This window comes from Puma concolor, chromosome C2 (assembly GCF_028749965.1).
Source record: "Puma concolor isolate L17-30 chromosome C2, mPumCon1.1.hap2, whole genome shotgun sequence".
NCBI lineage: Eukaryota > Metazoa > Chordata > Mammalia > Carnivora > Felidae > Puma > Puma concolor.
The window spans coordinates 39007210-39022227 of record NC_141675.1 but is presented as its reverse complement, the minus strand read 5'-3'; the positions used below and the strand labels follow the sequence as shown (position 1 = coordinate 39022227).

General features: G+C 37.1%; 1 protein-coding gene across 15 annotated transcripts in view; it reads left to right on the top strand.

Moving 5' to 3' along the window:
* Positions 1-15018, top strand: part of SLC9A9 (solute carrier family 9 member A9) — a 743317-nt gene that overhangs the window by 317615 nt on the left and 410684 nt on the right. For all 15 annotated transcript variants that reach the window (XR_015240025.1, XM_086674475.1, XM_086674481.1 and 12 more), the window contains one exon: positions 7513-7628. Coding sequence is in view for 14 of the 15 variants with exons in the window: in XM_086674475.1 (XP_086530601.1) it covers positions 7513-7628 (116 nt within the window). In the remaining variant the exon portion in view is untranslated. The remainder of the gene's footprint in view (positions 1-7512; positions 7629-15018) is intronic.

Sequence of the window (15018 nt, the reverse complement as noted above, 5' to 3'; positions counted from 1 at the left end):
TAAATGTTTTGCATTCTGGGGAAAAAAAATAAGTAGTCGGGGCATCCCACATATTGATGAAACACTGCTCGTAGTTTCGTTACTTGAATGTATATTTCAGGTTCAGCAGATATGCTACTTTCCTCTCAAAGCCTATCCTGAGTCCCCAAGTAAAGACAGCTTCTTCTCCTCTATGAACTCAATGCACTTGATCTGCATCTCTTTCAGGAACTCTGTGCTCTGCTTATGCAGGTGACCTGTGTCTTTTTCCTGAGGATGGAAATCATGTCTGGCTTATCTTTGAATTTCTCATAGGACTTGGTAAAATGACAAAACAGTGACAGAAGAGGAGAATCATCTGTTTGACACCTATAGGAGCCTACCGTCCTACAGACTCTCTAAACCCCATATAATTCCACCCAAAGTCAGGCTCATCACCTCATGCCAATAATCTTGACAAAGCAGAATTGCTGTTTTGTGTCCCCTGTTTGTGAGCCACCATGAGATGTGAGCTTCTTCACAACTTCTTCCTCACCTGTTTATGATCAAGTCTCACTGCAAACCCCTTCTCTGTCTGGAGACAGACCTGGCTTCACTTGTAGTCAAACTTCTCAGAAGAGTGGAGTATGTTGCCTGTCTTAATTGCTCATTTTCCATAGGCTTTTCAACCCATTCAAATCTCACATGAGCTTCCACACTCCTAATGACACTAAATAAATGGTCCTGTTGGCAACATTCAACCCTATTTATCAATGCTCTTCTTAAAACACTTTCTTCTCTTGACTCCTATGACACTCTACTAGATTTCCATTCACATCTCTGACTTATCCTTGTTCTCTGCTGGCTGCTTCATTGTCTCTATCTCATCTTCAAAGGCTGGACCCACACATCCATCATATACCTCTTCCACTTTATGTTCTCTTTGGACTTTCATGCACACCCACGGCTGCAGTAACATACACCACATGGTGTCTGCTCTCAAATCTGTGTCCTGAGCCAATCCCTTGTTGAGATCCAAACCTGTGTACCAGTCTCACTGGCTGCTTAATTTCAACATTTCTAAAGTTGAACCTGTGATCTCTTCCATAAAACAACGTCCCCCTGTTATGTTCTGCAGCTACAGAAATGTGCACATGTGCAAACTATACTTCTTCCCATAAGACTTAGGCACAATACTAATAAAATAATTATAAATTAGCTATTAAATGTCTGGCTCTTCTAATAAAATATAAGCTCCCTCATAGGAGGAATTATATCTTTGGATAATTTTTTTGTTTTATGAATGAGTCAATGCGCAAATTAATGAATGCATGGGTGAATGAATAAATGAATTTGGCTAGAATATCCTCCCAACCCCATGTAGCCTAGCATTAAGAAATTATTCATTCTCTTCATAGAAACAGAGAGCAGATTGGTGGTTGCCAGGAGCAGGGAGTCGGGGGTGGAAGAAGTGAGTGGAGATGATTAAAAGGTACAAACTTCCAGGGGCGCCTGGGTGGCGCAGTCGGTTAAGCGTCCGACTTCAGCCAGGTCACGATCTCGTGGTCCGTGAGTTCGAGCCCCGCGTCAGGCTCTGGGCTGATGGCTCAGAGCCTGGAGCCTGTTTCCGATTCTGTGTCTCCCTCTCTCTCTGCCCCTCCCCCGTTCATGCTCTGTCTCTCTCTGTCCCAAAAATAAAACATTGAAAAAAAAAATTTAAAAAAAAAAAAAAAAAAAAGGTACAAACTTCCAGTTATAAGATGAGTAAGTTCTGGGGATGTAATGCACAGCATGGTGACTATAGTTGATAATACCATATTGAATATTCGAAAGCTAGTAAGAGAGTAGATCTTAAAATTTATCACCACACACAAATAATATACTTGTGAGGTGATGGATATGTTATCTAACTTTATTGGCTAATCATTTTGCAATATATACATACATTGAATCATGACATTGTATACCTTAAGCTTATACATTCTTATATCTTAACTATATTTCAATAAAGCCCCCCTCCAAAAAAAGAAATTATGAGTTCTCCAATGGGATATTGCTTTTGAATGCATACTCTGGAAAAAAAAGAAAATGTGACATACAAAGCATCCATAAAATGTGAACAGATAGCTAGGGAAAGATACTTATCTAAAGGAAAGTGTGTGGGTATAGAAATCAGAAATGTAGATGGTAGATTGTAACCTTCATATAGCTTCCATAGCTGTTGGTTCTGGGTTTTACCACTGCCAGAGTGAGCTTCATGCAGTGGCCTGTTTCACACGCTTTCACCAGCAGGGATGTGACTCTTCCAGCACCTAATGAGAGTGGTCCACACAGCTGCATCTCCAAACTGACAACTCTCCCAGTTTATCTCTAGCAGTTCAAAAAACTGCCTTTTCCAGTTGATCTATTCGTTGCTTGATCAATACTTTTTTTTTTTTTTTTTTTTTTTTTTTTTTTTGTAAAAAGAAGAAGATATATTCTTTCTTTAAAATACTGGGAGAGGGCGCCTGGGTGGCGCAATCGGTTAAGCGTCCGACTTCAGCCAGGTCACGATCTCGCGGTCCCCGAGTTCGAGCCCCGCGTCAGGCTCTGGGCTGATGGCTCAGAGCCTGGAGCCTGTTTCCGATTCTGTGTCTCCCTCTCTCTCTGCCCCTCCCCCGTTCATGCTCTGTCTCTCTCTGTCCCAAAAATAAATAAACGTTGAAAAAAAAAAAAATACTGGGAGAGATAAAGATGGCATACTTAAAAGTCATCACAGCACTTGAGCCTTCTGGAACTTTTTGTTCTGAAACATTTTCACACATCTATAGGTGTGGAAATTTAATAGTATAAAATAGGCTTATGAAATGTTAAACCAATACACACATCATAAATAATAAAGTGAGTGTGTGGGGTGTTATGCTGGGCATTTCTCCAAATTTTCTTTTGCCCAATGCTTTCTATGAGTATCAGTGACATGGCTGCCATCCTGTAATACTCTGCTCTTTGAGAGCAGATTATGGACTTCTACCATTGTATCCTTCATAGCACAAGCACTTTGCATTTCTTTTTTTTTTTTTTTTAATTTTTTTTTTTTCAACGTTTATTTATTTTTGGGACAGAGAGAGACAGAGCATGAACGGGGGAGGGGCAGAGAGAGAGGGAGACACAGAATCGGAAACAGGCTCCAGGCTCTGAGCCATCCGCCCAGAGCCTGACGCGGGGCTCGAACCCACGGACCGCGAGATCGTGACCTGGCTGAAGTCGGACGCTTAACCGACTGCGCCACCCAGGCGCCCCAGCACTTTGCATTTCAACGTTTATTTATTTTTGGGACAGAGAGAGACAGAGCTTGAACGGGGGAGGGGCAGAGAGAGAGGGAGACACAGAATCGGAAACAGGCTCCAGGCTCCGAGCCATCAGCCCAGAGCCTGACGCGGGGCTCGAACTCACGGACCGCGAGATCGTGACCTGGCTGAAGTCGGACGCTTAACCGACTGCGCCACCCAGGCGCCCCTGCATTTCAAAGAATAGTAGCGCTAAGTGGATTATTTGTTAAAATCAAATTATCAACATTTCTGGTTTTTATCAGGCACTTCTGCTTCTGCCCATCCCTGTAACCCAGGCTGTCACTAACCACAGATTGACCCCTGGGGAACATCTTACTCAGGTCTCCCATCTTCACAGCACTGTATGCATTGGACTTTAACAGATTCTCTCTTCCCATCAAACCACATCTCTCCTGTATCCTGAGCCATCTGAAATACTTCCTGTGAAGTGCTGATAGAATACACCATCCTGTGAGAACATGGTGGTTGCTAATGGTTTCATTTTTTTTTAGCTTCCCAATTAATATAGTTGTAACTAGTTTTTATTAATAATAATGTAGCAACAATGACAATAGCTCCCATTTATAAAGGAGGGTGTGGCAATAGTATATGCACACTAGTTATTGGATTGTTATAATTACCAGCGATGATGACCATTGTTATTAGTATCGAGCTTGTACTGAACTGGACTTTATTTCTCTCCTTTTTTGGTGTTATCTCAAGTAAGCTATTAGAATTATAGTTACTTTATGTCCCAGAATTGATTTGGAGTAAATAAACGAATCATGTGTGTAAGGGTGTGTGTGGAGGTGGGGAGGGTGGGTGTGTGAACAGTTATGTGTGTCTCTCCTGATTTCAAAGCAATTCAAAAGCTTTATAAAGACGGTAGCTAAGGATGTAGGCTTTGGCATCCAACTGCCTGGGTTCAAATCCAGGTCTCTCGAGAGCTAACTTCTGTGAACTTAGGCAAGCTTTTTAACTTCTCTGACCTAATTTTCTCATTTGTAAAAAAGAATAACCACAGCACCTAGTTCATAAAATTTTGAGGATTAAATGACAGATGAATGTCTATTATGTTATATAATAGCACTCACTAATGTATGTTGCTATTTTTTTTAATTTTTTTAACGTTTATTTATTTTTGAGACAGAGAGAGACAGAGCATGGATGGGGGAGGGTCAGAGAGATAGGGAGACACAGAATCTGAAACAGGCTCCAGGCTCTGAGCTGTCAGCACAGAGCCCAACGCGGGGCTCAAACTCACCGACCAAGAGATCATGACCTGAGCCGAAGTTGGACACCTAACCGACTGAGCCACCCAGGCGCCCCTGTTGCTATTTATTTTTATTATTACTATTTTTTAAAAGAACTGGAAGAATACAGAAAAGCAAAAAGAAAAGTAGTCACATTTAATTCCATTATATAACTACTATTAACATTCTAGTCTATATAATTCTGGTCTTTTTTTGTTTATATGTATGCCTAAGTATGTTCAATTTTTATAAAATTAGAAATTATTTATTACCACTTCATAATTTACTTTATCAATTTGCTTTTCTATGTCAATATTTAGTCTTGTACATAGTATTATCATTCGCATGTTAACTCAAATATATGTGTTTTGTAATTTAGTGACTGGACAGTTAGGATGCTTTGAAGTTTTTACTCTTACAAATAACAGAAATCTGAAATAATCTGAATATACACCTTTGGTATATATTTGATTAATTTGGGCATAAATCTGTAGGAAACAATTTAATAAGCTATAGAATATAAAAAATTAATACTTTAGTTAAGACTTTTATTCATTTCAATCAATAGTATATGAGGCTTCTAGTTTCTATGTAATATTGCCAAGTCTGTGTAGCATATATTTTTTATTTTACCTAATCTAATGGCTTCTATGCAATATGAGACAAGTTATTTTAATTCTAAACCTAGATTTCCAACCTGTAAAATTAACTAATGGGCACAGGATTTAGAAATATAGTCACAGGTCATGAAGTTTACAGTATTCTAGAGCTTTTTGATGCTCAATATTTGAAGTATAGCTCCAATGAGAAAGGGTGGTGAAGTTGGGTGAACACCAGAAGAGGTTGAAGGGATGACTACTGAAGAGCATTCCCATGAATGTTGTAACTGTCCAGAATGTCCCAGGTTGATCACACTTGTAGATTCCAATTCAGAGAGTGATATAATTAACAAATATAATTTGAATTTATTATTATTTTTTTATTACTGTCTATCCTGCTAAAATGTATGCTTCATAAGGGCAGGGATGTTTGTTTCATTCACTGATGTATCTTAAGCACCTAGCATGAAACCTGACACATAGTAGGGGTTAAATAATAAATGTCTATTAAACGAACAAACTGAATGAAGCTACCCTATATGTTAAGAGACTGCATGCCCTAGTAACTGGCAGAATACCCTTCCCAGCATAAGTGTGAGTAAGCTGCCATGATTGAGACCTCTTGGATTTGCTTCTTCCCAGCAACCATTGCTATGTCCCATGACATAGCCTGTCTCAGATATGTTAATGCCTTCAGCCTTCCCTACTGCAGTCCACACTCTTCACAGTAATATTGTCCCTCTCTGTTCAAACCCATTATGAGTTGTCTTACTAGTTCAACTTATTTTCAAGTTCTTAGGGATATTCCATTGTTGTGCCTTCATACAACCTAGAACAACCAACTAATAGGGTAATTGTGAATATATTATATGGGATAATATATAAAGTAAAATATATATCTGTTCATTTAACCAATATTATTATAGACTCAGGAGCCAATTCCACACAGTTCGCTCCTAGGTTGCAAAACTTAATTCCTGTGTCACTTTGAGCAAGTTACCTGATGATACTGTGTTCAGTTTTCTTATCTGTAAAATGCAAATAGTATGTGCCTTCCTTATAGGACTAATGTGTGGATTAAATTAGTTAAAGCATGTGAAAAAATAGAAATAGTAAGTAAATATTATATATTTTGATAAATATTATTGACAGTAATAATAACCTCATTGGGAATTTTCTCTGTGCCAGAAACCAAATGTATATTATCTCAGGTAATTCTTAAAACAATTCTATGGGCCAACTATTATTGTTACCACAAATTCATTAGTAAGGATATTAAGGCTCAGAAGGTTTTATTAATGTCCTAAAACCATACAGCTAGTGAGTGGTTGAACCTGGATCCAAATGCAGATGTGTCTGAAATATTTTCTAATGAAGAATTTTTTTCTTAAAATATTTTGAAACATCTGCATTCTCATTAACATTATAATTTCTGATATCTGATTTCTAGGCTTTTTAGCCATGCTCACAACCTTAGAACATTTTTCAAGAAATTAACTTTTAATGCATGTGAATATTTAAACATCCATCTATTAGTGTAAGGGTATATAGTTTCTAAGGACGCTCAGAGTCACTTACTGTGATTTTACTGTGGCCCAGTTCACCAATCTCTGTATTTCCTCTAGTATGATGTTGGCAAAAATCAGTCAGTTAAGTAATTAAATACAATTTGAAAATTATGGGGTGGCAAATGATGACCAATATAGACAATCTCTGTTCCATGGTATGGGTTTGGTAAACTTATAAACCTTTTATAATCTCATGAAAAGAATGGCTATCCTTGGAAGATCAAAACATAAACCTTTCAGGATTCATTTTTCAGCAGTGTATTGAAGTTACAAGAGCTCTAACCTAACAGTGATTTTCTACCCAGTGTGGAAGTGTCCTGACACTAGCACTAGTAGAGACCCATATATTATAGAGTAACTGGCTGGACTGAGTGTGCTGTGTGTGACCAATATCCTTCTCATTCCAGTGACAGACTTGAAATTTGAACACTTTTCAGACACCCCTACCACATAAAACAATGAAAACTGAAAAGCAATCCATGTACAGATGTTAATCCAGCTGCTGTATTTGTGGGCGTAATTTGCTATGACATATTTGACAGATTATTTTTTATATTCTTGAGATTTATTTATTTTCATTGAAATATACTAGAAAATATTGTTACCTTTTGCCAGGTGAATGAGTGGGGATATTTGGTAAAAGTGTCTTTCATAGTCAAGAAATCTCAGCAATGTACTGAGAGCTAGCATGACCATGAATTGGCAGAATGGTAGTAATTTGTGAATGATGTTCATTCAGGAAGCACATTAGAAGGTTAGCAATGATAGCGTGGGTTTGCACAGGATTCAGCTTGATGTTTGAAGATCTTATTTTTCTCTTCAACAGGTTAATTATGTATGGCTTTGTGAAAGCTATGGTATATGCGGGCCAGTTGAAAAATGGAGACTTCCATTTCACCGACTGTTTGTTTTTTGGTTCACTGATGTCTGCTACAGATCCAGGTAATTGCTCAAATCGTATGTTGTGTGTGTGTGTGTGTGTGTGTGTGTGTGTTTATGAATCAAACATTTATATTTAATGTTTCTCTAAAGTCCTTCACCTGAGTCTACATCATAATAATTCCTATTCCTTTTCAATTGTAGTTGACATATCTGTAAGTCATTAAAAAAAAAAGAAGAAGAAAAAGAAAGAAAAGAAACAGGTGAATATTCTAATAGCTTTCAAAAAATGGATCTGAAAGCAATTTCAGTAGTAGGAATTTCAGAATTTAAAATTCATTATAGCTTATTTTTCTAGGATATATAGCCATTTTGAGCTATAGGAGTTATTTTTTTCTCCAACTTGTCTTCTTTCAAAAATGACTTATTGAATTTAAAAGTAAAAAATATTTTCAAAAAAATTGTTTACTATGGAACTTTTCAAACATATTAAGAGTAGGGAGAATAATAAAAAGAACTGTCATATACCCTTCAGCAGTTACCAAATATGGTCAATATTGTTGTCTACACCCCCCCTACACTCCCTCTCATAATGACTGGATTATGTTAAAGCAAACCTCAGATATTGTATCATTTATTTGTAAATATTTGTAATGGTATTGTCATTATGAAACCTAAAAATATTTATAATTATTCTTTTTTTTAAATATTATTTTAATGTTTATTTTTGACAGAGAGAGAGAGAGAGACAAAGCATGAGTGGGGGAGGGGCAGAGAGAGAGGGAGACACAGAATCTGAAGCAGGCTCCAGGCTCTGAGCTGTCAGCACAGAGCCCAAAGCAGGGCTCGAACTCACAGACCGTGAGATCATGACCTGAGCCAAAGTCAGACACTCAACCGACTGAGGCACACAGGTGCCCCTATAATTATTTTTTAATTTTATCAAAGAGCTAGTCTCTCTTCAAATATCCCCAATTGCTTTTTTGTAATTATCATTATTAGTTTGTGTAATAGTTTATACAAATTAGGGCCAAATAAGGGCTACATGTTACAAGTGATTAGCGTTGAGTATCAAGTCTCTTTTAATTTGTATGTTCTTCTTCCATCTTTTATTTTCATCAGTTATTTGTTGGGGGGAAAATAGGCAATTTGTCTTGTGGTTGGATTGAATATGGCTCCTTAAAATATACCTCTATAGCACATGTTTCTTGTAAATCTGATGGTTAAATCTAGAGGCTTAATGAGATTCACGTTCATCTTTTTTGGCAAGATTACTTTGTAGGTGGTGTTGCGAGTTTCTATAGCAAAATATCACGTAGTGATAGTGACTCAGCTGTCAACTTGACTCATCACACTGTTGTACAGCTATTCCAACAAAACCCACCAGAGCACACCTGTAGCTAAAAAGATGTGTTTATTACATGTTATAATGAGAGAAAATTCACACCAGAGGAAACATAGGACCTCTCAGTGGGTATTAGAAAAGACTTGTTATAGGCTCAGGCATAATACGTTTGGTGATTTGAGGGAGGGCTTAAGGAATTGGAGCTTTGCCCTGGATAAGATGCTGTCAGGAAGCAAGAGCGCATTTTAATAAGTCTTATCTAAAATCAGGGAAGATTGGATTGAGCCTAAAGTTAAAATTGGTAAAGAAGTAGTGGTCACTTAGAATAGCTAAGATAGGAAGATGTTTGGTCAGTTTTTTAGTTTGGACAGTGTTCATTATTTCTGTTGAGACATGATTATAAATTATTGTTTTGTTGTCATTGGATTGTTTTGTTTTATTTATTCATTTACTTTTGTTTTGGGGTTTTGTTTTAGAGAGAGAATGCACATATATGAGTGGGGGAGAGGAGCAGAGGGAGAGAGAGAGAGAGAAAAAGAGAGAATCTTAAGCTCAGCATGGAGCCCACCACAGGCTTGATCTAACGACCCTGGGATCATGGTCTGACCCAAAATCAAGAGTTGGATGCTCAACCAACTGAGCCACCCAGGTGGCTCTGTTCTGCAATATTTCTGTTTTTGTCTTGATTCATTGTGGTCACAAAGTGACCTTGTCTGATGTTGTTCTGTGAAATTCTTTACGTTCCGCAGGAGAACACCAAAGCCCCGATAATAATAGTAGGCCAGCTCCTGAATGTCAGGGGCTGTTTTGTCTTTTTTGAGAATAGCCATCTGACCAGTGGTATTGGCACCATGTGTTTGCTTATTACAAATGCAGAACCTCAGGCTCAACCTCAGATCTACTGAATTGGATTCTAGAATTCAACAGTATCCTAAAGTGATTCATATGCACATTAAGATTTGAGAAGCATTACCTTTTAGCATTCCCCATTTTGGCTAATGCCTTTAGTATCCATTGATGGTTACTGCTTAATTAGTCCAATATTAATTAGGGGTTACAAACTGGTGGTATGCTAATTGTATCCTACCTTTTGTATTTATTAGCTGGTACTCTCTTATAAATAAGCAGCTTTCCAGATCAACTATGTAGTACCCCATGATATCATTTGAACAAGGAAGCAGGATAAATGATTTGTTCTTTTCCTTTATTTACTAATTTTCAAAATAATAACTTGTTTCCTTAGCATCCTCCACATATGACCACAGAGATTTTTCTTTTTTAAAGTATTATATCAACACATGGATTTTAAATGGTTGATGTGTTTTAATCTATTGTTGTCATTCTCTTTGATGTTCAGAATACTCCTACTTGACAACTGGTTGCTTCTTCAAGTTTCTCCTATATCCTTTTGTCATGACCTCAATGGTCTTACATAGGTTTCCTGTCTTTGAGTAGGACTAGATGTTCCAACCTTATTTTGTGTGTTTCTTGTACCCTGACTTGGAACCAGCCATTTCCCCAAGAAGCCTCGGTTCTTTATAAGAGAGAAATTTACTGGGGCACCTGTCTGGCTTCGGCTCAGGTCACAGTCTCACAGTTCATGAGTTTGAGCCCGGCATTGGGCTTTATTCTGACAGCTCAGAGCCTGGAGCCTGCTTTGAATTCTGTGTCTCTGTTTCTCTCTGCCCCTTCCCTGCCCATGCTCTGTCTCTCTCTCTCTCTCTCTCTCTCTCTCTCTCAAAAATAAGTAAACATTTAAAAAAATTTAAAAAAGAAAAGAGGGAAATTTATTTATAGACCAAAATTTTGGGCACTAGGGGGTTTCATTGCTACTGGATTGGTCATTGTTTCTAAATATTTTTATTTGTTTTAAAGGAGAAACAATATCACAAACTTATATTAATATTTTCAGCCCAAATTTAGGATTACAGAAATTTTAATTAACCACCTTAAATTTTTATTTTTTTCTTCTGCCTACTTTTTCTTATTATTACATTAATATAATTTATTTCCTTAAAATAAATATTTTCAAAATTTTAGTATACATTATTAAAAATATGATTATTGAAAACTGCTTAAGATTTCACTGTGGTTCTTTTTAACTTTTGAGTATCTCACTAGTGATGAACAGTTAAAAATTACTGTTTTAAGAACCTTGAAATAATTCCTCTGTAGATTGTATATTGTGAATATGCAATACTGTTCATTTGTTTTATTTTAGTTAAAAACTGTTTTATAATTTTGTTATGAAATTAGATTAAATAGCTAGAGAATTCCAAAATGAAAACCATGGGAACAAAGAAGAGACATCTAGTTTCTATCCCTGTCCCCTCTACCTTAATTTTCCAACCATTTTGGTTAGTTTTTCATTTATCCTTCTATTTTTAATCTAAGTAAATACACAAATATACACATACTCTACTATATGCTACTATACACATGGTTCTTCACCTTACTCTTCTTTAACAATGTTTTGGTGAGTCCTCCATTGCAATATGTAAAGATCTCTTTCTCTTTTATAACTGCAGAGTACTCCACAGATGATTCAACCCATTGTCTATTTGTGGACATTTAGTTTTTTCTTGTCCTTTGCAATTATGAATGGTGTTGCAACTAATAACATTAAAATAAATACCCTGTCACTTTTTGCTAGTGTTTCTTTGGCATAGGTTTTAGAAACCGGTTAAAAGGTAAATGCATTTGTAATTTTCTTAGATGCCAAATTCCTCTCCGTAAAGTTTGCACTATTTTCCATTCACACCAGATACATATGACAGTATGTATTCTTCACCACTTTGTCAATGCAGAATTCTATCACAGTTTTGGTTATTTACTTGTAGTAGGTAAAGATTTGTCTCTCCCTCTGGTTTGACTTAGTACTTCTTTTATTATGAGTAAGGTTAAAAATTTGTTCATATGTTTAAGGGACATCTGTATTTTTTTCCTGAAAATGATCTGTTTATAAGATTTTTTTTTCCAGTAGGGTTGTTAGTCTTTATTTTTCAAGTTTTAGAAGCCCTTAATGTATTAGGGATATTAACCTTTGTCTATAATATAAGGTACGAATATTTTTCCAACTTTTTTACATGCTTTATTTTGTTTATGGTATGAGGTAGGAAAAATAATTTTTTAATGCATGATATTGACTTACTTCCTGGAATAAGATGAAATAAAAGGAGGTCTCAGATTAGGAACTCTTGGTGTAGATTACAGCACCAGAGTGCCAGAGCAGTGTATAGGGACAGACTGCTCCACCTCCATGGTTGAAGATGACCTAGCCACTAGTCATTGTTGGAAGATTTCATGCTATACTCTCACAGCCCCAAGGAAATGGAGGAGTTCCTTGGTAGCCATGGGAAGCATGAACTCAGGATGAAATATTTTCAACCCATCAGTGATTTCTAGCTACTTAGGGCTGTTCTCTTTTGTCTATATATGGACATTTTGCTTTTAACAGTCAGGTCCCATTTCATGTCATTTTTGCACAAATCTGCATGCTTAAAAGCAGTGCATCCATTGTTCCCTGGTCCCAACACTAAAGGCCAAGTTTGTTGCATTCTGTTGAGTGATTCAACCAGCTCCAAGCACAAATGTGTTGTGCTAACGCTTTGCTCCTTCTGTGGCTGGTGATATCCCAGGACACAGGAAAACTGACTGAAATAGAAAAATAAACCAACTTGGTAAGATGGATATTTATCTGCATTGTGTCAAACAGTTGGGCTGACTAAACTTTTTAAAATACAGAATTGGGGGTGCCTGGATGGTGTCCAGTTGGTTAAGCGTCCAACTTCAGCTCAGGTCATGATCTCACGGTTTGTGAGTTTGAGCCCCGCGTCAGACTCTGTGCTGAAAGCTCAGAGCCTGGAGGCAGCTTCGGATTCTGTGTCTCCCTCTCTCTCTGCCCCTCCCCCACTCATGCTCTGTCTCTATCAAAAAATAAAATTTTTTTTTTAAAACATAAATAAATAAATAAAATACAGAATTGACTCACAGCCATAAAGAGAATCCCGGGAACCAAATCTACTTTCCAAGTCCGGCACAGACCAGCTGTGCAACTTTGGGCACCATTTAGCCTTTCTAGATTTTATGCGTTCTTGGATGTGGAAGATATTCAATCTCATTTCTCCCAAACCTTTCATTTTACAGATGAAGAAACTGACTTTCCATCTGTAAAATGAAAAGTTTCGACTAGAATTCTTTGCAGCTTTAACATTCCCTGTTTCTTATTTCTGTAAGATTGGTTTTCATTTTTAAACAAGCTTTTGTTTTGAAGAAAGTTAAAAGTCAACCCAAAGTCCCCCCACCTAGACATTCTTGGACTCAAACCCTGATTCAGCAAATGTTAGAGATCTTACATAGTAGAGATCCACATGTGAAAAGGAATACTTAAGCTTTCTTCTTTTACTGGGAACTAATTGTTATATTAAAACATACTGAACCTACTCTGCTAAATTGGTGCAATTTAAGATCTTCAACAACCTTAAAACACCTAGTTAATCTTACCTTACAATTATTCATTTATTGCCTAAATTATTGTGACTCCCTCATTTATGAAAAAGAACCTATGTTCTCCAGGTTTGGCTCTTCTTGGCCTTCTTTAAATTAATTCTTTTCCATTTAGCCTTAGTTATATCTTAGTAAGGTGTTATTAACTATTCATATTTTTCTTTATAGATACATATTTAGACTTAAATCTAATTCTTCCTGAATGTTTCTGACTCTCCTTGGCCAATTTTCAGTTTACCTCCAGTTAAGACAATTTGACTATTGTTTGATTTAATTTCCTCTTTTTCTCACTAAGATCCTGCTGATGATGTAAAGGTCAGCAGCAACACTTAACAGAAAGTGGATGATTAAAGACAGAGCCCCCAAAGAGATCATGTATGGTAAATGGCAGGATAGGGGAGGAGAGACATACTTAGAGGACTTGATCAATCAGCCAGCTTATCTTCAGGTGTGTTTAGATAAGGCAAAGTAGGGAGATGGAAGAGAGGAAAGATAAATGACAACAACTGGAAAGACAATATGACAACAACTGGAAATAGATGCTTTAGTTAATATCCCTCAATTTACAAATGTCCAAAGCCCGTAAAGGAACTCTCTGACCTCATACTATCCTCCTGTCTCGTTCATCATTGACTTGGGTCCCAGTTTAGTAAATTTGACTATTTAGTATAGTGGATTTTTATTAATAAGTATGAAATGTCCCTTTACATGGAGTGAGTGACACAGAGAGGTCTTTAAGGTGCTTAAAGACACTTGGGAGTCCCAGTGTACCCATGTGCTGTTCCTGAACACATCAGTATTGTTACTGCCTCAGCACATTTGCATTTGTTGTTTCTCCCTCCTTGCCTTCTTCTGGTCTTTGCTCAAATATCACCTCAATGAGACCTTCCCTAATCATCCTATCAAAAATTGAACCCCATCTCCCCTGCCACATAGTTTCCCACAAATCATGATGCTCATCAACCCCCTTCCTTGCCTTACATTCTTGTATAGCACTAATCACTATTAATCTACTATTTATTTCCTTATGTTTTTTGTCCCCTATGAGGAAGGATTTTTTTTCTGGTTTCCCCCATTTTCCGTTTTAGTATGTAGTTCTTAATTTATACTTACTAAATTAATGAATTAATATATTGGTAAAAGAAACTGCTAGAGCACAGTGTGGAGCTTGAAAGAGGATCTCTTCTTAAATATGGAATGTGAAGCAGTTGATCTGGCTTTCCAGATCACTCTCAGAGATAAGGAGTCTCATGACCACAAGAGGGACAGTGACTTAAGATAAGGGTGGAACTCCCAGCACATAGCTAAACTTCCACCTGAGTGGCAATATTGGTTTCTGTCCTCCAAAAAGGATATATTCAACTAACACAAAAATATGTGTCTTTATTCTTGTCCAGTATTACAGCCAATATTTCTTTCTCCCTGTTCACCAGTTGGTCAGTAGCTTAAAATTTTCGAGAAAGCACCAGGCCATAGATTGTAGACTTGCAGAAGCACTTATAGTAGTGTAGGTCCTTGTTGTTGTTGTTGTTGTTATTGTTACTGTTTAGGTTGGAAGATGTCCACAATAGGAGCTTCCTTTAGGAAAAGGAAAAATTCAGC